The sequence below is a fragment of the Fusarium subglutinans genome, assembly GCF_013396075.1.
Source record: "Fusarium subglutinans strain NRRL 66333 chromosome Unknown NRRL66333_c0000111, whole genome shotgun sequence".
NCBI classification, from domain to species: domain Eukaryota; kingdom Fungi; phylum Ascomycota; class Sordariomycetes; order Hypocreales; family Nectriaceae; genus Fusarium; species Fusarium subglutinans.
In genome coordinates this window covers 77,847-102,185 of record NW_023502174.1, presented here as the reverse complement: position 1 = coordinate 102,185, position 24,339 = coordinate 77,847, and the positions used below count along the sequence as shown (strand labels likewise).

Below are 24,339 nucleotides of genomic sequence, written 5' to 3'. Positions count from 1 at the left end.
ACTTCAGCATCTCCTCCTGTTTTTCATCCACCATCTCAATATCTCCCTTCTGCCACGCCGTAACTTCGATGTTACACTTCAACATCTCAAGCTTCCCTCTTCTAACCTCCTCTAAGACTCCTCATATTCTCTGAAGTCTTCAGTTATAGTGATTCATCTCCCTTGCAGTCTTGTCTATAAAAGGCTACTCTTCCTCCTCCAATCCTCGTCTTCATCTCTTCCTTCTTCTTCATAATCTGGAGTTCCCTTTCTCCCCTACCTTCAAGGCATATCGATACCATCTCCCCTCTTACTCTGTCCTGCAGTCCATCCCTTATCAATATGTCAGACGGAAGCCCGAGTGACTCCGATGTGGAGTTTATCGACCTCACTGAAGGCGACAATGCTCATCCAGACATTGATGGTCATTACGAAGATGCCCCTGACCAAGAAGAGATCTCCCTTGGACTAGATGCCCATGGGGAGCCGATCTCGCACATCATATACCGGCCTGGTGGCCCTATGGACGTCGACAGCGAAGAGGAAAGCAGTGACGACGACCTATATACTCCCGAAGTCGAAGGAAGCCTGTTTTTTGGTGAGGAGGACGGTGAAATCAGCAATGGTGGTGGCGATGATGGTGGGTATAGAGGACCTCCATCCCCAACATCATCTGATGACCCGGGTAGCGAATCCGACAGGTCAGAAGATAGCGACAATCATCACGACGACGCCGATGAGGACGATGATCAGACAACTCAACATAGCCCAGGAGATTCTAACGGAGGAAGTCCTGGTGGTGGTGATGATTCCGGTGATGACAGTTCAGACGATGGAGAAGATTCAGATGACGAAGATGCCGACGATGATCCCATTAATGACGATGATGAAGAAGGCAATGCGGAGCATGGGCATAAAAACCCAAACGGCGATTTACCCGAGGTCCTGGAAGAAGAAGGTATTGAATGGCCAGAATGGAATGGTGACTGTATCGATACATGCCAGCCCCCTTGGTATAGTCTTGCTTGCAAATTCGCAACTTACCGGAACCGATTCCTCTATAAAAGAAGAGAATTGAGAGAGTGCAAGAGGGTTAACAGAAACCGGGTCACCGAACTCAATCGCGGAGTAAGAGGCCTAAACAAAGTGGTGGAAGCAATGACAGAAGCAGTGAGAGAGTTTTATGCAGCCAATGAGGTAAACATTCAGGAGAATGAAAGACTTGTTGCGGAAAACGAGGCTCTCCGAGATCTTGTGCCTGAAGAAGAACTGGAGGATTTCCCTGACCCCGTTCAATTAAGCATTGAGGACATGGAGGCATCTCTGCCCCAGGACATTCGAAACCGCCTGCCACCTGATGTCAAGAGACGTCTTCGCGTGTGGCGACGCCGGCCAGTGAAGCCTCGAAAGACAGAACGTGTATGTACTCATCATTAGCAGAAGGCCTTACTCTTCAGAATCGCTAACAATCAATAGTTATGGCCAAAGGCCTACACACGTTGGATCAGACATGGCCGTCATCCTGACTACGACAACTGGGGAGATATTCACAAGCTCGCTTGCCAGGAAGAGAATATGCCTTCAGTTTTCGGGAAGTCCACGCCACTCAGGACACACCCTTACCTCACTCTGTGTGCACCGCCCCCTCAACAGGAAGAGAGGGTTATCACAGGAGAGGGTGAGGGTTGTACTCCTGAGCCATATCGCCGACGAGAACGCGCACAAAACCAAGAAGATACCGGCCCGTTCAACTTCGACATTCTTCCAACCAAAGATCGACAGAAGATAATCATCAAAATCCTTCGGTATGCTCTTGTTTTTGATGGGAACATCATTCACGCCATCTCTCGTTTGGATCCATACTTCGAACCAGCCTCCCCTAACCGGAACTGCAACGGTAAAATATCGCTATTGCATCGCTTCCACATTGGGCGACAGAGAGTTTCTCTCACATATGGAACAATCCATCCTCAGAAACTCCTTGCTCCTCTTCTGGTATGCAAGGAATGGAACATGATTGGTGGGAGCCTGTTCTATGGAGCCAATACATTCGCTTTCTCTTCTATAGGCGAGTAGGGTCGCTTTGCGAACAGAATCGGATGCAAGCTCCAACATCTGCAGCACATCGAGCTGTTGTGGATGGGCTCACAGAAGCTCACGTACATGATCGACCAAAAGGGCAAGTACGTATCTCGACGAACTCATGATCTCGCCTATCTGCCCGAGGCCTGTCGACTGAAGACGGTTGCTATTCATCTGCCCGAGTCCTCCAAGAAGTATATGCGACGTAAGCATGAGCCGCCTCAGATCGTTCGGTTCTTGGCAGAAAAGACGAGAAAGCAGCCTAACTTCCGCCGCTTCCGCGCGTTGCGTACGTTACAGGGTGTTGATTACCTATACTGCCTTCGTGGGATCCGGGAAGTGACCTTCTTCGACTACGACGAATCACGACGACTGCCCCCGAAAATGCCAGTTCGTGACTGGACCTTTGTCCGTGATATTAATGAGTCTGTACGCAGGGAAAAGTCTGCAGATGATGAACACTTCTCCCAGCTTCGGTACCTAGCTCCATTGTTGATCCAGCCTTCCGTCGAACTCGCTGGGCAGCTTGAGGAAATCGTCGACCCGGAGCCTCAGTATATGGGTCTCATGTCACCACCTCCTGATATGTACCCCCAGCTGCAGGCCGCTTTGGATGAGGCGGCTAACTCTGAGAATGAATCCGATGGCGATGACAGCGACGGAGATTCTGATGAAGAGATGGGGGGAGACACTGACGATGATGGCAGTGACGGCGATGATGATGATGGCGGCGGCAGCGGTGGTAGTAGCAGTGGCGCAGATGCACACTTCAATTATCAACATCTCGCTGCAGATGACCACAGTCATGAGCGAGATGAGAGCCCGGCCGATCTCGATGAGTTGGCAGCAGGACTGTCCAATATATTATCTGGTGATCAGTCTGATCCCAACTCTGAACAGGAGCAGAAGAAAGAGGTATGGTCAGATAATGGGCAAACAATCGACTTGATAAGCGACGATGAGGACGTTGATGAACCCCAGTATGACAGAGACCGGTCCACATCTCTGTTCGTTCGAAGCCCCCTACGGGATCGTCGACCTGAGTTCATCACCAAGGTTGAAACGCCATCTCCTCCCAGGACAACCCCTCCAGTTCCTGCTGACCAGGCTGAAATAACGCCAGCGAGGGAGACCCGCGCTGACAGTAGCTTGTTTGTGAGCCCTACCCCCTATGAGGCTCTAAACCCTCAAGCGGGAGATCAGTCATCGCCAATTGATCTCACTGATCCTGTGGGAGTGTCACTCTCTTCTCCTGCTCCGTCCTCACGCCCGAGCTCGAGCTCAAGCTCTAGCACCTGTTCTTCAGGTTTCAAGCGAGAATGGAGTTTTATCAGCGTGGATGACGACGACGAGAATGATGGTGACGATGAGGATGAAGACTTCCGATTCTTAGGAAGTTTTCCCAAGCGACCGCGCCGTCCTGACGGTGATGATGACGACGACGGTGTTGAAATGATGGACCTGGAAGAAGGGCCTCGGGAGGAGCTTCAGGAGGAGCTTCAGGAGGAGCTTCAGGAGGAGCCTCAAGAGGAGTTTGTCATGGCTTAGATTTTGCTATTTGGGCGCCAAGGGAAGCACAAAATCTCGGGAATCATTTGCTTTTGAAATGGGAGAGGTCATTGGAACTGAGATAAGGTTACCGTGATATGCTTTGGCAGCGGAGTTAAGTTTAGGGTCCGGGCGAGAGGAGGAGACATATTCGGGAATCGAGACGCAGAATAGGTACCCAGATTGACACTATGCGTATCTCATTGAGAGGATAATTTTCCCTCACAGATAATTGCTAATAAATACCCCAAAATTGCCCCAAACATGGCTTGCAACGTCTATATAACCATGTGCGACCAATTTCTGCCGGGTAAGGATGCGAATATCATAACTTGGATTGATGCGGCCACGAGATGAAAGATGAATGGCTGGTCATGTCTAGTTTTAGAGACTTTGATTAAATTAGTGAGATTCTATACTGCTTTAAAAGTATTTAATATTTTATCCTGCCATTTTATAGGTATTTTCTTTTGACCTGAGTTTATCATGACAATAGACCAAACTCGCCCATTTCATCTGTGACACCTCAACTGCGGCTGGGGTCCTTCGGGAACGTGACGTATGTGTTTCCTATTGGGGCCGGCGGGTGTAAAAGACGCTCTGACACCCTGTGTAAGCCAAATTTCAGCCACAGTTGGCCAAGGTGCTTGAAGTGTTGGAGAGTCCTCAACAGAAGAGCAAATTTGGGGGATATTGCCTCAATGTGGAATAAAAAGAAGCTCCAAAGTGTATATACGCAAAGTTCCAACATCGCCAACTCAAATACGCACTCGTAAACCCCAAGAAACCCCGCAAATCTTGGCACAGCTTGTAAAGGCTCATCTGAGCTGGCAAGTGAAAATGGATACGTAATCAGCTTGCAGAGCCACAATGCGCCATCCATTAGTTACCTTAGGCCTTGGTTCCATGCTCGCCGCTCCCAATCCCGCATGAGAGAGCGCCAATTCATTCATCATCCTGTCCTGCACTCACTCTTTTTTCCCTCTACAGCTCTGCGAGTCGCGCAAAGAGCAGTGCAATTTTGTTCCTCTAATCACTACCTACCTTACTTACTGTGCTCTACTCCTGAACGGCAGAATCTGAACTCTCCTCAATTTTGAATTCGCCGCCTCCAAACTTTGTCACCTCGCCTCCCTCCTCCCACTCGCTCCTCATCTTATAACGTCGTGTCCGATCGGTCTCCCCGACCTCTTGAAATCCAGACCTAATCACTCCACGATTGTGTCCCGTCCTCCAACCACCCTCCACAGACGATCCTCCTCTTGGTCGCCAAATCTCAGACAAACGGCGACTGATTCTTGTTCTTTTGGCTGGGACTTGTCGCAAAGGCTACGCAATTACCGGAGCGGATATCTCGTGATCCTAGGAGCTTGCTCAACCCCCTCAAACCCCCCTCCCTGCACTACTTCCGTGGACTCCGTCTCACCGGCGCGTGTCGGATTTGTGTCGCAGAGGTTGTCGCCTGTAAAGTTTGATCTGGCCAATCCTTTTTCCGAGCTTCATCGAATCACACCGGGAAATCATACCTCGGCCGACCCATTGGCGCTCACAACGCATCCGGTTCACCAAAGAAACTAGACAGTCAACATCACAAATCGCCCATCATGTCCAAGGTAATGAGAAGTGTCAAAAACGTGACCAAGGGTTACTCTAGCGCCCAGGTCAAGGTCCGAGAAGGTTAGAACAAAACTCCCTGTGTTCTCGATTGCGTCGCTGGAACATCGCCGCTGACAGTGACATGTAGCTACCAGTAATGACCCATGGGGTCCGACAGGCACTCAAATGAGCGAGATTGCTCAAATGACATACAACACGTATGTAATACCCTGCGCATTGCTCAGCTACCTTGTGCACGATGGGAAGTACTGACTTGGCATGACGCGATTAGATCCACCGAGTTCTACGAAATTATGGACATGATCGATAAGCGTCTCAACGACAAGGGAAAGAACTGGCGTCACGTACTCAAAGCCCTCAAGGTTCTGGACTATTGTCTTCACGAGGGCTCAGAACTTGTTGTTACATGGGCTCGACAGAGTATTTATATTATCAAGACTCTGCGTGAGTTCCAATATGTCGACGAAGATGGTCGCGATGTCGGACAAAACGGTCAGTGTTTGCATATGTGCCGTTGAAAGCTGCCACTAACACCCAGCTAGTCCGAGTTGCTGCCAAGGAGTTGACTTCACTCATTTTGGACGAAGAGAGGCTGCGGGCCGAGCGAAGCGACCGAAGATCCTGGAAGTCGCGCGTCACTGGCCTCGAGGAATTTGCTCCTCAGCATGCTGAGCCTGTGAACCACGGAACCCGACGACAGCAGCCGAGACGACAAATGAACGAAGAGGAAGATGCTGAGTACCGTCTGGCTCTGGAGGCAAGCAAGTATCAGGAGGAGGAAGACAGGAAGAAGCGCGAAAGCCGACAGAACGGTCCAGATGACGATGACGATTTGGCGAAGGCAATCAAGCTCAGTGAGGAAGAGGAAGAACGAAGGCGCAGGGAACTCGAGAACAGCAACGCTGCCTCTCTTTTCGACGACGACCCTACTCCTCAGCAGCAAACCAGCCAGCCACAGTACACTGGCTTCAACCAAGGATACCAGCAAGGAAACCCTGTAGACTTCTTTGCCAACCCCATTGAGCAGAACCAACCTCAACCTACTGGCTACATGAACAACGCCTATACTGGCTTCCAGCAAACCCAACCCACTGGCTTCCAGCCAAACTACAACACCGGTTTCAACGGCCAGCAGACAGGCATGGGCTTCGATCCTTATGGCCAACAGCAACAGCAAAACCAGCAAGGCTTTCAACCCCAGCCCACAGGCTTCAATCCTTACCTACAACAGCAGCAGCAGCAGCCCCAGCAGCAGTCTTTCTCATCGCCTGCTTCTCCTGAACCTACTCTCCAGCCTGGTAGCAACAACCCCTGGGCAACCAACAACAGCCAGCAGCAATTGCAACCAACTCCCACTGGTTCCAACAACCCTTTCGCCCAGTTCGGCCGTCCTCAATCCGCCCGACCAAACCCAATCCCGTCTCTCGGTGCGCTTCCTGAACAAAAGAGCCTCAACGCCTTTGGCAACCAACCTCAGACTCAGCCCCAACTCCAGCAGCAGAACAGCTTCCCCTTGCAATCACAAAATAGCTTCCCTCAGTCGCAACCTTCATTCGTCGCTCCCCAAAAGGAGATGAACGAGCACGAGACACGACTCAACACTCTGCTTGCGAGCGGTGACGGCATGGACACCTTTGGCAACACAGGCAACCTTCGAATTCCCGCCCAGCACACAGCTCCTGGCACGTTCGTCAACAGTGCCGGTGCAGGAGTTGCCCGCATCAACGCTGAGGCTACTGGCAACAACCCCTTCCTTCGACAGCAGTTCACTGGTATGCCCACAGTCAACTATGGCGCTCAGATGCCTGCTGCGACCGGACCTGCTGGCATGAATGGACAGACGAACAACCCCTTCGCCCACCAGCAGGCACCACAGCAACAACAGCAGAACCACGACTTGATCCAGTTCTAAGTTGAGTTCCTAAATCGAAATTTACGCTATTATATCGGTGACCAGCTAGTTGTGTGATGGTTTGGTTGATTACCCCTGACTTTTCTTTGTTGTACGTTCATCTTCATATCCCGGCTTGAACCCGATTCCCGTTTTTTGCGCAGGCGAAGGATGGTATTCCCCTGTTCTCGGTACATTTTTATGGTATTGGACCATCGTTGAGTCTGATATTTGGGTGGCTTCGTTGTGATGGGAGAATGGGAAAGCTTTTGTGATGGATTCTGGGATTTTAGACAGCGCACCTGGCGCATTCGAGAAAAGAAAAACAATTCTTAGATGTGATTGAAATCTACCCATTGACTCCGCTGTAGCCATATTACGCCATTCCCGTTTTCTCTTTCAATGCTTAATGTACCCAGCAGCTAACTAACATACCCAAACCGCCTGAAAGGTCGCTGTCTGAATCATTCTTTGTCTGACTGTGTGGCTTGACTCGGCTAGCCAAGCCTCGTGTATTCGGGACAATTCTGTACTCGCGAGGACGATCCTGAGACAGCCATGTGCCTCGCTCGATCTGTTGCAACAAGCACCTAATCGGCTCAAGATGGAAATCCAAGGTTGCAAGCTGACATATCGACCTCGAAGCGCGACACGCGTGGAGAATATGCGTACCCCAAGCGATGCCACTTGCACCGGGCTTTTTTACAGTCATGTTCTGGCACGGCTGGTATTGTGCCATTCTTTGAACTCCTGTGGTTGGGCTTAGCCAGCCTCCTCCATCATCTGTATGAATTCTTCCAAGTTTACACCGCCTTTGCCCTCGTGATCCAGATGCTCAATCATGCTCTGAATTTCCTCGTCTGTCATGGTCCTCTCTTCCTTGATATCAGAAGCTAGTCGTCGCATGTCGTCAAAGGAAATAACACCATCTCCGTCATAATCAAACATGTTAAACACTTTTGTCGCTTCTTGTCTGGGGTCGCGGTTGGCGAGTAACTTGGCAGCGCATAATCGGAATTGGTCGAGGTAAACATAGAGACGGTTGACAGGACAGTTGTGAGGATCTTGCCATTCGGGAGGAACAGAGCCGTATGACTGTAGTTCTCTGAAGTAATCAGGTTTGGACATATCAAAGCCTAGCGCTGCTAGTGAGTGTCTGAATTCGTAACTGTTGAGCCATCCCTTCTTCTTCATGTCCATCAGATCAAACTGGCAGAAGTAACTGTAAGCGGAGAGTTTCTCAAGGCGGCTCAGGCTCAGACTCAACCTACAACTTCATCAATATGTTCGCGGTCCTCCTCCGGAATCGTACTATAGTCTTCATTTGAGGAAACTTGAGGAGCAACTGGCTGCCTCGACTGCGGAGGAAGTCCCGAGCCACCTAACGAGCGACCTTGAAAGGCAGTGCGTGGCGTTGCATGAGAATTCATTGTTTTGATTTCTCAATGTGGCTGGAAGAGAGCAGCAATCGTAAGCAAGGCGGTGGATGCAATGGCCGCCAAACAATAGGGGAAATAACGAAAATTGAAGATAGTTATGATCGCAGAGATTGACAATAGTAAAGGCACCTGATGCGACAGGGCGAAGATGTTGGAGGAGCGTGGCGCAAGGTTGTGTTTTGTGTTCAAAGAGCTGAAAGCGATGGATGCTTAGAGGGAGGTTGTGTGACGCGACCATTGACGCGGTGGTAGAAAAAATTAGTGCACCTTGTTGCAGGAAATTGGCAATGGCTACATGGGTTATGGTCAGGGTCTCAACACACAATAATTATATTTATATTGTTTGAAATTGAAGTCTTTTGTCATCTGTATACCTTCTATGTCTGAGCGCTAATAAATCTGTATTGTGTCTTTCACTTCCAGGCTCAAGATGTTCTGGCTGGTTGGGCAGCTTCATTGTCATTGCTGTGGATGGCTTAGGTGGGTCCGAACTTATAGCCATTGTGCTTGTCAGACGTAGAACAAGGGAACAGCTATTGGATAATAAAACCTTGGGGATCTTGTAGCCCGGGAGAAACTGTAGAGTATAGGTTACCTCTGGGAGCAAGAAAACACCGGACCTTAATATAGGGTGTCAAAATAAACTTGGTAAAGAGCCCCCTAAGCTTAGGCTAGATTTACCTAAATATTTTTATTGCTTAGGGTCAAGGGCCTGTGTTTTCTTTCCTCCCCTAGGCTACCTACTGGCTAGGTATCGTTAAGCTCGAGGAAGCATTTGCAAACAGTTGATTAGAAGGCGCCCACCTGAATATATACAGATCAGCTATTAAATATTAGGAATGATTAAGGCAGTGAAGCAAAATTATCAAGTCAAGATGTCATTTGTTTTCTTAGGCTCCCAGGCGCGTGTTGAGCTGGCCAACCAAACGCGGGTCGTCGAGTCTGACTTGGTACCTATGAAGCAGGTAGACTTTGGGCCTACCGCAGGCACCGGTGACTCAAACAGTAGGTAGTTCTGGCGCAACCCCTGATTGGCTGTTCAAGCTATAGAACCAATCAAGCTGCAAAATTCTTGTCTGAGGCAGCAACGCACTGGAGCCTACGGAGCAAGTACGACAGACCTTAAGCTACTACTAAAGCCACTGAGGTACCTCATCCTAGCTCAATCAACTTCTCTTCTCCACATGCACGCTCATACGCGTGCTCGCCCTGAAAAATCGCAGGAGCGCAGACTGACATCCACTCCTTAACAACTTCATCATCAGCGACCATCATGTCTTTCGGCGGCGGCTTCGGCGGCTTTGGCCAAAACAACAACACTTCTGGTGGCCTCTTTGGAGCCGGAAATAATAATACTAATAACAACACCACAGGAGGCTTTGGGTCAACAACCGGTACGCAAATTTTACTTCATCGCATCGCTGTCATCTACCATTGAGAGACGAATTCAGTGCGCGAAGCTCTCTATCGACATCGACATACTAATAATATCTTAGGCGGCTTTGGATCAACAAATACTGCTAGCGGCTTTGGAGCTAAACCTGCATTCGGCTCTACCTCTACCAACACAGGAGGTGGCCTCTTCGGCTCCTCAACCACCAACAACACCACCACTGGCGCAGGGGGGTTTGGAGGTTTTGGAAGTAACACAAACACCACCACATCAGCGTTCGGTAGCAACACAGGAGGTGGTATGTTTGGAGGCAGCACTGCCAACAAGACTGGCTTTGGCACCACACCCAACACCGGCGGATCGCTCTTCGGCGGAGGCAACAACACTACCACTGCCCCCGCGACGACGGGCTTCGGCTCTGGGTTCGGCTCTGGCGCAGGATTTGGCGCCTCAAGCACCAATACGCTGGGCGGCGCTGCGGGCGACCCTCCTGGCACTGCTGTTGCGGCCTTCCAAGCATGGAGCGAAAAGGAAGCCAACAGTACCTCGACCAACTCCTATCAAAACATCCTTTTCCAAGATCCCTACAAGAAGTGGTCGGCTGACGAACTTCGACTTGCCGATTACGTCCAAGGAAGGCGACATGGCAATGCTACTGGTGGTGGTGCGTTTGGTGTGAGCTCAGGTTTTGGCGGAGGGTTTGGAACTAATACAAATACAACCGCAGCTTCAGGCTTTGGGGCGAACACGACAAGCAACACTGGTGGTCTTTTTGGATCCAACACGAACAACACTTCAACACCCAGCACTGGCTTTGGCTCGACTGGTTTTGGAGCAACCAACAACAACAACACCGCCAGTGGAGGCTTGTTTGGCAGCACTGCGAACAAACCTGCTGGAGGCCTATTTGGCAGCACCACCACGCAGACGAACCAGACTGGCGGCGGCCTTTTTGGAGGAGGAAACACCAACACTACAGGTGGCTTTGGCAGCACAAACACCACCGGGGCTGGCTTCGGTCAGACGAACACGAACACCGGTGGTGGACTGTTCGGAGCTGCTCAGAACAAGCCTGCTGGTACCGGTTTCAGCTTCGGAAACACGAATACCAGCACTACTGGTGGATTTGGAGCCAGCACCACAAATAACGCGTTTGGGTCAAACAACAACACTGCAAACAGCGGCGGTGGCCTCTTCGGCGGCAACAGTACCCAAGCTGCCGGCACTGGAGGTGGACTTTTTGGACAGAACAACAACCAGACACAGCAAAACACCGGTGGTGGCCTCTTTGGCCAGAGCAACCAAACACAGCAGTCGGGCGGATTGTTCGGCGGCAACAACCAACAGAAGCCTGCTGGTACTGGCTTATTTGGCAATACAAACACTGGCACAAGTGGCACTGGCGGTGGCCTATTTGGCAACAATCAACAGCAGACGAATACGGCTGGCTTTGGTGCCGCCAACAACAATGCTGGTGGTGGTCTGTTCGGTAGCAAGCCTGCTCCAACTGGTGGCCTTTTCGGAAACAGCACCACAGCTCAAACGAACACAGCTGGAGGTGGTTTTGGCGGCGGGTTGACCTCAAATACTCAGATGAACCAAAATACCGGCGGCCTCTTCGGTGGCGCCAATAACCAGCAGCAAAAGCCTGGTCTGTTCGGTGGCAGCACTAACAATGCTGGAAGCAGTCTCTTTGGCGGCCAAAACAACCAGAACGCTGGATCTTCCCTATTCGGCGGTAGCACAAACCAGCAACAGCAACAGAATGGAGCTTCAATCCTGGGTAACAGCCAGTCCGTCAATGCCCCCCAGGGTCTGACTGCTAACCTTAACGACGTTTCGGCATTCGGTTCTCCTGGTCTGTTTGCTGGCCTCGGTGGAAACGAAGTCCAGAACCCTGGTCCTCTGGCTACTCCACTGAGTGGTGGTTCAAAGCCAAGAAGAAGCTCGATTCTGCCTATGTATAAGTTGGCTCCGGCCTCTGCTTCTCGATATGCTACTCCCCAAAAGCGAGGCTTCGGCTTTTCTTACAGCAACTACGGAACCCCCTCGGGCAGCCCCGCGAGTAGCATTTCCAGCACACCTGGAAACCTCGGTCACAATTTGCTAGGCTCTAGCCGATCTGGAAATCTCAGTAAAAGCCTATCGACCAATAACCTGCGCCGTAGCTTCAACACCGAAGATAGTATTCTTGCCCCCGGAGCCTTCTCTAATGGATCTCAGCCCAGGTGGTATGGGAGCACTGGCTCCAAGAAGCTCGTTATTAACAGAGACATCAGGAGTGATCTCTTTTCAACACCTCAGAAGGACAGAACCTCAGATGCTGGAACTGGTTCCCGAAAGCTCTCGAAGCGTGTCAGCTTTGACACAAGCAACGTTGACATGGATGACAGTACACCTGTTCGCGGTGCTCTGCCTGCTGCTAGCGACGTTGAAAGCCCAGCCAACGATGAGACCCCTCGCCAAACCCGCGCAGCTAATGGCTCGAACGGCTCGGCCGGCTCCAAGACTCCTGAAATGGAAGAAGTTAAGGGCAACGAACTGGCCATCGTTCATGAGGAGGACAATACTGCCACTCCCGAGGCTTCATCTACCAGCACCGCTGACAATGCTCCTGGACAATATTGGATGTCACCTCCCTTGGAGGATCTCGAAAAATTGAACCGCATGCAGCGCCAAAAGGTCGATGGTTTCACTGTCGGCCGTGACAACGTTGGTTATGTATCTTTCAAGGTCCCTGTAGACATCAGCAACATTGATCTGGCCGAGATTTGCGGTACTCTTATTGTGCTTGAGCCTCGATCTGCTACAGTTTATCCGATCTCAGCCAAGAAACCGCCTGTCGGCAAGGGCCTCAACGTTCCCGCCAGGATTGCTCTCGAGCAGTCGTGGCCCCGTGGTGGTAAGCGTATCGCCAATGACCCTAAACGGTTTAACAAACACGTTGAGCGTCTCAAGCGAATCGAGAACACAACCTTTGAGAGCTACGACAAGGAGACTGGTGTCTGGGTCTTCTCAGTAGAGCACTTTACCACTTATGGCCTTGACGACGATGATTCCGACGACGAGGAGATGACACAGAACGAGCCAGCCGCCCCCCAGGAGGTGGCTCTCGATGCTTCCGTCAACTCTCTCAACTCCCCCATGGAAGATGACACATTCGAGTTTCGAAGGCATCGAGGTCTTCCTGGCGGTTTCGACGAGGAAGTTCAAGCCTTACAACCCCAGTTCTCTGGCGAGCAGTCTTTTTTAGGGGATAGCTCCGCGGATTCCGCACCCAATGATGTCAGGCTGTCCCTCGAGGAGGAATACGCCGATGATGTGGGTGATGAATATGACGTGTCCGAGGATGAAGACATGGCGAGGTCTTCTCTCGAACCGCATCTAGCCGCGGAGCTCGACGACAACTCGTCCGAGGGTGTTCCGGAAGCCGTGAAGGCGACTCCTGGAGGCATCCTCAGAGCTAGAATGCGAGCTGTTAAGGACTCTGCTGGTCCTGTGCAGCTGGAGGTTGCTGATGGGGACGATTGGATGGAGATGTTAAGGAAGACTGTCAGCCCAGTCAAGCGAGACCGACAGCTGTTGAGAGAACTGAATGACTCTCCCTCAAGACAGACGGGTGTACTGATCGACCTCGACAAGAGTGGATCAGACACTTTACGGAAATCATCCATTTGGAGGAAGAGTATTGCAAAGAACGATAGGCTGGACAATTTCGCGGCAAGCACCATTGGCATGGATAAAGGCCGTGGGTTTGCGACTAGCATCGACCTGATGAACTCATTGTTTGAGAAACCCAAGCCAGCGCCCCAGAAACCTCGAGCCTCAGTCTCTAGCAAAGGCTTTCCTAAGGTCGGTTCCCTAGTTGTTACCTGAGTGGCCCCAGAATGTAATTCCTGGAGGTTTATGTATCTATTGACTTATAGTATATGAATTGATGCTAAAATTGGTTTTGATTAGTGGCCCTATGAGCGACAAGACAAGACAATGACTTTAGACGGTTACGAAAAGACGTTCCACGATGCTGGCCGACCTACATGGGGTCCTGACGAGACACTTGTCGTTCCTCGACCACTGGCTTTAGGAGGCAGCCGACGATCTCTCACCCATAATACCGACCTTGTTTCTTTTCAACGCTGTTCGATTCAGACTGACAAGCAAGAGCTCCGCCTAGCCTCATTCGCAATGGAGGTTAGTTATTAGGCATGGACCTCGAGATTTATATATGCTGACTCGCCATATAGCAATCCAAGCGATACTTGGGCAACCAGGATAAGCTCACTGAAATCCGAATAGTTGATGATGTTCCTTTCGCGTCCCTTAACGTTACTCACTTGCAGGATGTCTTCCACCAACAGGACCTGAACGACCCCGCAAGCATGCAGGAGAAGCATGTCTGGGAGTTGTCCAGTATCCTTTTCGACTCAGTCAACGACAATAGTCAGGCGGAGCCTCTTCTCCGCAGGAACAAGTTGTCGCAATTCTGGTCTCTCCTTGTAGACTCGGCCTCGGCTACGACTATCGGCCTGGCAGGATCGAGCGAAGAGAAGGCTGTTGCATGCCTAGCTGGCCATCGAATCATCGACGCTTGCAAGCACCTCCTTGACGGAAAGAATTTCCACCTGGCCACCTTGGTGCCTCTTATTGGCACCAGTGATGCCGCCAAGAAAGACATGCGAGAACAGCTCAAGGCCTGGCACGATTCAAAGATGCTGTCGGAATTTTCAGAATCGATCCGTACTATCTACGAGCTCCTTTCGGGTAATGCATGTGTCTGCGAAGGTATGAAGGGAGTGCCTGTCGAGGACCGCCTAGACTCGTTTGTTATTTCGAAAAAGTTTGGACTCGACTGGAAGCAGGCCTTTGGTCTCCGACTGTGGTACTCGATCGCTCAGCAGGACGACGTAGCAGCTGCAGTGCATAGCTTCAAGAATGACGTTGACCAGGAGAAGGAATACCTTCCGTTGCCTTGGTATATTGATCAGGGTATCAAGCCCTTGTGGGATGATGTCGACTCCGATCGCCGGCAAGATCTTCTCTGGGGTCTTTTACAGTTATACGCCAATGACGGCACCGACCTTGAGGCTGTATTGCGCCCTGAAAACTCGCAGCTCTCTCCACTTGACATGAGGCTGACTTGGCAACTCGGCCTTGCGCTTACGTCTAGCGGCAAGGTTTCTTTCGGTCAGGATGGCGCGGAAAAGGCCGACGCCGCTACTCTTGCTTTCGCCTCGCAACTAACAAGCGCTGGTGAATGGCTCGAGGCAGTGTTCGTTTTGCTGCATCTGAGCAAGCCGCTTGCCCGCAAGATGGCTATCCAGGAACATCTTGCCCGGCATGCTGGTCTCATCGGCGATGAAAACTCTTCCACTTTCCAGGTACTCACCGAAAAATTCCGAATCCCTTCGTTGTGGGTCTGGGAGGCCCTGGCTCTGTACATGCGCAGCGTTAAGAAGGATGCGTACTCAGAAGTGCAATGCCTCCTGCGCGCCGGCTCTTTTGTGGAAGCTCACCGTGTTCTCGTCAAGGAGGTTGCACCGCTAGCCATTGTTGAACGCGACTACGCGGACCTCTCCGCTCTTCTCTCTCAGTTTGAAGGCCGACAGGAGGTGATCTCGGACTGGCCGCTTGGAGGGGAGATCTACAGCTTCTTCCTGCAGCTCGTCCAGTATCGCGCGAGGCATGAGATTGCACCACAAGCAGTTTTGGAGAAACTTCTTGCAGGTCTACACGCGATGGACAAGGAAACAGGAGATTCTGGGGTGTTGGGGTACGCTGCCGTGTCTGACATGGCAGATGAAACTGCCAAGGAGATTGTTAAAGCCAGCAAGAATAAACAGGTGTGTTTTAGCGGATGGAACGTAATTACGGTTGAAACAGTTACTAACTATGCATTGCAGGATATGGAATTAAGGTCTAGGATTCTCAACCTGCCTTTGACACAAGATCGTCTGTTGGCATACTCGGTGGACTTGAGCATGGACCGATACCGGGAAGTTATGTCCCACTAGAAGGATGTGGACGTTAGCAGTATAGGATTAATGCCAGATTGGAGTGGTTATACGATAGTCTAGTAATGCAGGTGGACGACGTACGTACTTAAAAGGAGCAAGCAAGCGTGTCTTGAGGGCGTGAGAGTAGGGCGGGCATTCATTTATGGTCTCATGAGATGGACCTGTAGGAATAGTCTAGATAGTTGCATGGAGCATTGGTAATAAGGAAACAATTGCATGCTTGGGACCTTTGGTGTTGGCTGTGATGTGATGTGATGTGATGTTTGTATTAAGTCGTAACTTTGACTGTGGCAGACTTGATAGATTTATAGATTTATATATATTTATTTATTTATCAATACGTGGGGTCGGTCAGTGGATCATCAACCTCATGGGGAGTTTCGGCCACTGCAAAGCATAGCAAAGCTAATAATACTTAGTGAATGAATCGCATTCATTCATCTTGCATCACGTGTTTATAAGCCTCGTCATGTCTAAACCAAAGAATTGGCCAGATGGCTTCCCCTATCTCAAGGCGCCTCTTCATGACAAGAGTCTATCTCCAACGCACATACAAGCTCTCAGAAACAAACCGTCGGCTTCAAGTGGCATTCCAATCATCGCAACGCCAGCGACAACAACACCGTGCAATCTGGTCAAGATCCAGCCCATTTCTGAGCCGTCACACCCAGCAAATGGCCAAAGTGGTCTCTTTGCAGCCCAGAATCTTGCGCCTGGTAGCTTCATCCTCGCGTATCTCGGCCGAGTGCACTCAGGCTCAGCATCGTCAACAGAGAGCGACTACGACTTATGGCTGGACCGAGAGCTTGACGCGGCTGTTGATGCAGCGAATGAGGGGAACGAAGGACGTTTCGTGAACGACTTTAGAGGCGTGGGAGAGAGGGCGAATGCGGAATTTAGGACGGTCTGGTGCGAGCGATGGGGAGAGTTTTGTGTGGGAGTTTGGGTGCTTGGAGGTGGGAAGAAGACTAAGAAGAAGGATGTAGGGATCAAGAAAGGGGAAGAGATTCTTGTCAGTTATGGCAAAGGATTTTGGGGAGAGAGGAAGGCGGAGGAATATGAGTATGCCTATTGTGATGAGGGAGTTGGCAGTGAAGCCGCATCATGATGTGCACTTGGAGATGGAGATAGGAACAGTGATTGTGTGTGTTTTTGCGGTTTATTTCCAATTAATCACTCGATTCCCCCATTGAACCCTTGCTTTGGGTTTGCCCTTGTCCTTGTCGTCAATTGTCGATTCGATGACCACGAGCCTACAACTTGGGATCCCATTCGTTGACCTCCATGTCTGCTTCTTTTTCTTCAAAGATAGTGACGGTATTGTCCATCAGAGAGCGGCTGGCCAAGATTGCAGATAGCCAAGTCAAGGCTTGGACAGCAAAGGCGATACTCAACAAGTCTACAGAGCCTTCTATCTTGCCCAGCAACATGATCTTGGCTGTCGCTAGAGTGAAGGTGGCAATGCAGCCGAGCAGAAACATGATGATGAAGATGAAATATACCTGGGCTTTTCTGTAGCAACCGTACAAGTTCAGGCCTAAGTAGAGACAGTATCGGTCAGCACTGAGCAGTAGAGAGAAGCAGAGTAGAGTCGTCATTTACCATGTCCATTGTCGTCCCCAGGAGGTGGCATGCAGGCCTTGACTTTTGAAAAGCTACTAATCACAGTGCAGATGATTGCGAGGGATACAAGAGCAGCGAGAGCAGCGACAATAGCGAATATGACTGTAATATCAAGTTTAGTAGATTAGACCAGTCTCTAGAAGGGTCAAGGGCGGAAGTACCCATAACATGAGAGTATTTATTGTCTAGAATAAAATCGATCTGCTCTTCGAGTACTGATGTTTCTGTTTCTGTTTCTGTTGCTGTTTCTGTGACCGTTGCAGTGGTTGCCTTGGCCACTGCTGTGACTGTAACTCTGGCCACTGTTTGGAAGCCAACAGCATCAGAGCCAGAACTGATAATGTCATTATTATCCAAGAAAGCGGGTGAGTTGTCGTATCCAGGCATGATGATGATGGTGGTGGTGGTAGAATCGAGGATTGACCAAAGAGAAGAGTATGAGGATAATAACTAAGGGGAAGGGGAAGGGGAGCAACGTATATGTTCCCTTCACCTTGAAGTCTAATCACAAAGATACTCTTGGCTTTTGAGAGTGCCCTTTCAGCGTGTCCTTATGGGCTTACCGTGAAATCCGAGCAGAAGTGAAAAATTATATTTCTGCTGGAGCAAGTAGAAACTCATACTGGTTGCTTCTTGGAGTATAATATTAACATAACAAACTTTGGACTCTCTGAGTCGATCCTATCACTGGGCTTTGGTTCTAGTTAGACTTTGGAGACGAATACGTTTGTTTATATGATACCTCCAGAGTCTGTTTTGAACTGTATAGACGTTCTCAAGCTAAGTATCTTTTCCTGTATCTTAATCTTGCTTTCTAGGGCTCAAGATGCTCTATTTAAAGTACCCTGAGACTAAATGGCGTACACGTTATGGTGGTATAAGCTTACTCACCGTACCTATACACAATGATCTTGTTAAGCTTGGATAGATATGGTTCATTGGGCCTCCTTGGCTGGGTCTGTTGCCGCTGCCTGATACTTGAAGACGTGCCATTCTCTGATTCGAGTCTTTAGATGAGTTGAGGTTAATTCACTGATATTGACTCTTTCGCTTGTAGCATCTCGGTCGCGATTGGTAGAGAGTGTCTTCTTGATGTTGTGCACAAACTATAAACAGGAGAGGCCAACTAAACTTTTGAATCTGTGCCAGCACAAACTCGTGAACTTTATGATGAAAGTAAATACTTTTAGATATATATGTTCAATACGAGGATCTTTCTCTTATACTATCTTCAAACATCCTACCAGTATTTACCGCCAGTCTCTCACTATCACGAGTAATCATCAGCAATAGCCGCCAACATGTCTGTCACGCGAGAAAAACAACATCTTGCCATATGTCAGTATCTTGAACTGGGTGGTCACTTGTAGCTTGTACTGACTCTTGTAGGTTATGGCTATATTTTAGTAGCCGTGGCTCAGATATCCCTGGCCATCGTCGCATCGACCCGACACAACGACACAACGCCATGTAAGAAATACCTTGGTCAAGTAGTTGTTGGACTTGAGCTGACTCTTTCATCTCAGATACAGCAACAACAGCGTATAAGAAAGCCCAGAGAGCAACACGTACCGCCAGCGGAATGGCCTTTCTCCTCATGGCAGTCCAATTCTACCTCTCCGCCATCATCACCCTCCTCGGCTGCCCCATCATCTACATTGGTTGGTTTCTTATCGCTCAATTAGTATCTACGGTGTGCTTTTGCTATATCCCCTTCAGGCACCCTAAGGTTGTCGCACCGCCTGCGGAAGATAACTTGGAGCTGAAGAATCCTTCGTACAAGATGGATCCGGCATCATCGAATGGGCCTGAAGATGCTGGTCTTGTCTAAGACGTTGATAGCGGGAGGATCTTCAACGTCTCTCAAAGGGCACCAGAGCGAGCTTGATTATTTCTTAGCGAGATAGACTAACTAGATGCCCAGGTTGTGAGGCATTCCATGTAGCCTTGACTCTCGGTCTATCATCGTTTGTAGGGTTTGGAGGTCTGTCTACTAGGTACATAGCAATAGCCACAAGAACTGATGTCACTGTTAAATATTTCTAACTAGCTCTTCAGTGACTTACTCACCTATTTTTATATACCAAATGCTTTGTTTTGTTGGTGTGACTCTGCCTGCTCCTCCACTTATAGTACATCTTCACCGTAGCATCGCCAGTCGTGGGTGTTTCCTAATTGGGAAAGCGGCGCGAGGAACCTTGTATAGTTGAGGTTGAGGTTGAGGCTGACGATCACTAAAAGATCAAGCAAGATGCGACTGAGGCTCACGCTCTCTCAAGGCCGAATACACCTACAAAATATGTATAAATAAGGCCTTTTCTCTCTTTCAGTCTTTTCATCTGTTCAAATCTACATCTCCATCTTCCCATATCCATCCATCCCTATATTCTTCACTTACACGGAATACACATACAAAGCACCACCTATTATATCATCAACAATGGTCCCTCAACCCTCAAACTCCTCTCCTCGTCTTGTACGAACCACGCACAGTGAGGATGGAACTTCCATATTCGTCCCTGACACAAATGTCACACCCTTTCAACCGTTTGGTCCTCAAGGCAGTGGTTTCAACGTCTTCGACGTCCGTCAAAGCGTCCCCGTCAACAACACAGACTCTGTCCCATCATTTGAGAACTCTCTTCCAAGATGTCCCCCCAAAGGCTCTCTCTTCTGCATGACCCAGATCCAGCCCGGCGGCAAAGCGCCTATGCATCGTACCAAAAGCCTTGACTACGCCGTGGTTCTGTCGGGTGAGATCGTGCTGGGGCTCGACGGCGGAGAGGAAAAGACTGTCAAGCAAGGAGAGGTCATTGTTCAGCAGGGCGTGAATCACAGTTGGGAGAATAGGGGCGACGTTACGTGCCAGATCATTTTTGTCATGATTGGTGCTGAAACTGTCACTCTTAAGGATGGAACGGAACTGGAGGATACTGTGTTCTGATGGCATACCTTAGTCCAAGGGAGTGTACTATTGTGAATTATGTGTCTTGATACTTGTGATTAGATCTCGGATAGAACACCCAAGCTTGACTTGATGCCCGTGCACTCTCTGATCCGTTCAAACACTCTCTGCGCATCCTCCTTCTGTGAACCCGTCGTCAAGGCGCTCTGGCTTTTGATGATCTTTATAGGCCAGAGCAAAAGGTATGCGCCCACGGCCTGCCAGCGAGCCGTCTTTGACCCCGCATGCCATCGACCGAGGCAATCGATATCGCCAAACGATTGGGGAACAGTTGCCAGGATCTCGCCGGCCAAAGACTGGATGGTATTGATTGATTCAGTGATCCGAGTTGCAGCTCCAGAGTCTGATGGTAGCGCAGTATTGACCTTTTCCAAGCACGCTACCAGTTTCTGATGAAGAATTATGCGTGCAGTACGGTGATAATTCCACTCATAGGCCATCCATACGTCTGGGTGAAGCTGGACAGACTCTGGCAACCAGAAGCTGGACTCTCTGTTATCAAGTATCTCCTCGTGAGTCCTAGTCTGAAAGCTCCATTCTGGACTTTTCCGCCAGTGAGTAGCTTCTTGATCAAGGCTTAGCATCTCATCCATCAGGTCTAACAACTTGCGAGCTTCAACGTCTCCAGCATCGATAGAAGTCAGTAACTGATTTGCCTGCTGACACACTTGGTTGATTGCTAAACCATCCTTCTCTAGCTTTACTGAAGCCATATCATCGTTCAACTTCTCAAGCCAATCCTGCGATTCAGGTAGTGGGCTCAATTGCTTAGCCAAATGCTGCTTTTGCTTCAAATTCTAAGTCCCGTATTCACATGGTCAGGTCAGGGTTCAGGTTTGCTTACGAGTCTATGGTGGGCTAGACGAAACAGGCCCCAGCCACGGGGGTCATGGAATTGCTCGTGGCCACGGAGTCGCAAGATATGTGCCATGCCTTGGGCGTGCGCACCAGTTGCCGACGAGCCAGGCATAAAGAGTGTCTGCAAGAGTATAAGCTTGGTAGATGGAGTGTAGTTGTGTAGTGTATCCACCTCGAATATATCCAGCATAACAACTGTCATCAAATCGTAATCATCTGGTGTCTTGTTCTTTTCAGCCAAAGATTGTCCAAGGGCACCAAGAGCATAACCATAGTGCTCTAGCGACCTCTTGACTAATTCCTCCTCTGGGCTTTGTTCACGAGAAAGATCTGCGAAAGCACATGCTTGAACAGCGAATCTCAATGCGTAGCGGCCCTCGATATTGACTTCTTTGAACAAACAAGGGAGATGCTCAAGAAAGCCAGGGGAGGATGACTCATTACAAGGAAACAGTACATACTTATCCATGAACATGCTCGTTATCTGTTCATCCTTGGAGACGGGCTCTGTTTTGGACTGGTCTCTTAACCATGGAAATGCTGCTGGAAGATTGATAGAAGCGATTGAAGAGAACGAGCTCTCCGAGACACGCTCAACTGATCGACTCCTTGTACGATGATCTCGAGACGAGTTGGAAGGAGTACAAGTGTGACTGTGACTGTGACTGTGACTGTGACTGTGACTGTGACTCTTGAGGACAACTTTTGCAGTTTCGTGTTGGAACATGAGGTCGCCTTCATCTCGATACCCTACACACAGCTCATTGCGGGCGATGCAACGTTGGCATGACGGGCGGCTGCGGTCGCACTATGACAATCAGATCAACTCTCACTTGAAAAGAATAACACACTTGCTAAGTAATTACCTTGACTCGTCGTTGGCGGCAGCGGAGACAGCCTCTACTTCGATGTGACATTATCGATGCTATCGCTTACATGCAAGTTAGTTGAAAGGTTCACGTTCCCCCACGGCACTAGTCAACTTGAGCCTCTAAGTTATAAGAGCCAGGGCCATCAAACAATTAACGTGATGAATGAGAGACCAGATGAAACAGACCTCTAATTTGTAATCATATATTGACTTATTAGAGGGCACAAACTCTCGATCGACATGGCTCTGAGCCCTACGTCGACTTGCAGCAAAGGAAGCATCAGTGTTCACTCAAGCCTAGGTACGACAGAATACACCACCAGAAATACTGCTTCCTAAGAATCAATACATATTCTAAGCACCTGTTCAGGGCTTCTCAACCAGCATTTCGCATTCCAGACAAATATTGTTCGGCAACCTACACTTTGTTCGTAAACACCATGTCGAACAACACATCTCAGATCTCTCCTGTCCAACTGAACAACATGACACTTGCCCGTAACTCTATAAAGAAGACCCCAAAAGATGACACAGCCAGTAAACTACATAATTGCGGTCTGTCTTCAATACCCGTGACATTATCAACGACTAGAAAATCACTCACATGCACTTTTGCAACTTCAGCTTCAACAACCGGTTTTAATCACCAAATATTCCAGATATACAAGAAAGAAACTAACCCATCAAAATGCCTCCATTCAACGATTACCGCATTCGAAAGGCCTATCCTCGTAGTAGGGGTCTCGTCCAAAGCAGATATCTCCAGCAGTCTCTGAAAATTGACACCAGCAACCGGGCTAATAAGTTCAAGACTAATATCTTTGCTCACGCACTCTTCTCACCCACGCAACCCAGCCGACCAACCACGTGTCAGGAAGATACAATGCTTCACGTTGAACAGAAGGACTCTGTTTCTTTTCTCATGTCTTCTCTTCACTCTGCGGCCGACGACTGGGAATGTAAGGACTGTAGCTGGCAGCTTCGTAACCTGGCAGCCAAGTTCTACACTCAATTCCACTCAAACAACAAAGGACTGCCGACTTCTTATCCTGCGGAAATGGTTACCCGAGAACCTGTATCTTATCGACGAGGCCGTGACTCGCATCGAGACTCGTATGCCATGTCAACGCGCTCTGCTTCCTCTGTAAGGAGCTCGGTTTCTTCCAACGTTGGAGGCGATGTTGCCTATCTCAGGCGCTGCACACAAACAAAAGATGTTGGACAGGGCGGCCAATCCTTTTACGGAGTCCACCAGGCCCATCTTGATCTCAGCCTCGGAGAGACTGTCAGCGTCCACATGCGTCCGACTGACCAGAGGCGAAAGCTCAACGAACTCGGGCCTGGAACCATCATCTCGGCTCCTTTCCATAGTCAGTACCGCGACGACAAGGTATCAACGACTAACTACCACACAGCAGTCTCTGGCTTCGGTCCCATCTACTCCAAGTACCGCAAGATGATCACCATCGAGATCTGGGGGGATCATGCCGTTTGCCTGCCCATCTACAGTTACAACGGCAAAGGCCTTGAGAACCGTGGAGGCATGGTAGACGAGTACATGGACATTCGTGATATCGACGATGAGGAGCCTGAAGACGGCGATACCCATCACAAACCGCTCATGGCTATCCGCAGTCAAGATTGGTCTGGTAAGAACACCTTCATCTGTGGCAGGTCAGTAGTCAAACTGACCGAGAAAACCATGCATCGTGCATTCGACAAGTGCTCGGTCGAAGGATCTCTCACGAAATCAGAGTTCCAACGTATGTATAAAGTATATCTAGGACTCTTGCAGTCAAAGGCGCTGGAGGTCTTTGGCGAACCTGTTGAGGCTACAATCATACCAAATAAAGCATAACATAAACTAACAATAGGTAAGTCACGTAGTTCTCTCAGCATTCATAGACAGACACTCGCTAATACAGATCTCCTTTGTTATAAATCATATTCCTATTCCTAGTCCTATTCCTAGTCCTGCTCCTCATGCCTTTAACCTCCAAGAAGCATGATTCCGTTCTGTGACCTGTCTTGTCTAGTATTTCAATAACAATCCGCTTGC

At 49.6% G+C, this 24,339-nt stretch overlaps 10 protein-coding genes across 10 annotated transcripts; 7 read left to right on the top strand and 3 right to left on the bottom strand.

Annotated features, from left to right (window-relative positions):
- Positions 1-321: 321 nt before the first annotated feature.
- Positions 322-3,609, top strand: FSUBG_8230 (uncharacterized protein; the record flags this gene model as incomplete). The annotated part of the gene is made up of 3 exons (XM_036686617.1): positions 322-1,398; positions 1,456-1,974; positions 2,101-3,609. The coding sequence occupies 3 exons, from the start codon at positions 322-324 to the stop codon at positions 3,607-3,609; spliced, it is 3,105 nt and encodes a 1,034-aa protein (XP_036536279.1).
- A 1,604-nt stretch (positions 3,610-5,213) lies between these two features.
- On the top strand, positions 5,214-7,138 carry FSUBG_8229 (clathrin binding ENT2; the record flags this gene model as incomplete). The annotated part of the gene is made up of 4 exons (XM_036686615.1): positions 5,214-5,286; positions 5,354-5,423; positions 5,498-5,718; positions 5,769-7,138. 4 exons carry the CDS (start codon positions 5,214-5,216, stop codon positions 7,136-7,138), a joined length of 1,734 nt encoding a protein of 577 aa, XP_036536278.1.
- Positions 7,139-7,879: 741 nt separating this feature from the next.
- On the bottom strand, positions 7,880-8,547 carry FSUBG_8228 (CDC31-spindle pole body component centrin; the record flags this gene model as incomplete). The annotated part of the gene is made up of 2 exons (XM_036686614.1): positions 7,880-8,326; positions 8,389-8,547. The coding sequence occupies 2 exons, from the start codon at positions 8,545-8,547 to the stop codon at positions 7,880-7,882; spliced, it is 606 nt and encodes a 201-aa protein (XP_036536277.1).
- A 1,282-nt stretch (positions 8,548-9,829) lies between these two features.
- Positions 9,830-15,960, top strand: FSUBG_8227 (Nup98-Nup96 precursor; the record flags this gene model as incomplete). The annotated part of the gene is made up of 5 exons (XM_036686613.1): positions 9,830-9,950; positions 10,053-13,801; positions 13,910-14,140; positions 14,194-15,789; positions 15,850-15,960. 5 exons carry the CDS (start codon positions 9,830-9,832, stop codon positions 15,958-15,960), a joined length of 5,808 nt encoding a protein of 1,935 aa, XP_036536276.1.
- A 472-nt stretch (positions 15,961-16,432) lies between these two features.
- On the top strand, positions 16,433-17,071 carry FSUBG_8226 (uncharacterized protein; the record flags this gene model as incomplete). Its single annotated transcript, XM_036686612.1, has 1 exon — positions 16,433-17,071. One exon carries the CDS (start codon positions 16,433-16,435, stop codon positions 17,069-17,071), a length of 639 nt encoding a protein of 212 aa, XP_036536275.1.
- Positions 17,072-17,216: 145 nt separating this feature from the next.
- Positions 17,217-17,973, bottom strand: FSUBG_8225 (uncharacterized protein; the record flags this gene model as incomplete). Its single annotated transcript, XM_036686611.1, has 3 exons — positions 17,217-17,500; positions 17,566-17,688; positions 17,748-17,973. The coding sequence occupies 3 exons, from the start codon at positions 17,971-17,973 to the stop codon at positions 17,217-17,219; spliced, it is 633 nt and encodes a 210-aa protein (XP_036536274.1).
- A 914-nt stretch (positions 17,974-18,887) lies between these two features.
- On the top strand, positions 18,888-19,417 carry FSUBG_8224 (uncharacterized protein; the record flags this gene model as incomplete). Its single annotated transcript, XM_036686610.1, has 4 exons — positions 18,888-18,924; positions 18,976-19,056; positions 19,113-19,251; positions 19,306-19,417. 4 exons carry the CDS (start codon positions 18,888-18,890, stop codon positions 19,415-19,417), a joined length of 369 nt encoding a protein of 122 aa, XP_036536273.1.
- A 609-nt stretch (positions 19,418-20,026) lies between these two features.
- Positions 20,027-20,530, top strand: FSUBG_8223 (cupin 2 domain protein; the record flags this gene model as incomplete). Its single annotated transcript, XM_036686609.1, has 1 exon — positions 20,027-20,530. The coding sequence occupies one exon, from the start codon at positions 20,027-20,029 to the stop codon at positions 20,528-20,530; it is 504 nt and encodes a 167-aa protein (XP_036536272.1).
- Positions 20,531-20,589: 59 nt separating this feature from the next.
- Positions 20,590-22,136, bottom strand: FSUBG_8222 (negative acting factor; the record flags this gene model as incomplete). The annotated part of the gene is made up of 2 exons (XM_036686608.1): positions 20,590-21,348; positions 21,396-22,136. 2 exons carry the CDS (start codon positions 22,134-22,136, stop codon positions 20,590-20,592), a joined length of 1,500 nt encoding a protein of 499 aa, XP_036536271.1.
- An 832-nt stretch (positions 22,137-22,968) lies between these two features.
- FSUBG_8221 (uncharacterized protein) lies at positions 22,969-24,138 on the top strand (the record flags this gene model as incomplete). The annotated part of the gene is made up of 1 exon (XM_036686607.1): positions 22,969-24,138. The coding sequence occupies one exon, from the start codon at positions 22,969-22,971 to the stop codon at positions 24,136-24,138; it is 1,170 nt and encodes a 389-aa protein (XP_036536270.1).
- Between the last annotated feature and the right edge of the window lie 201 nt (positions 24,139-24,339).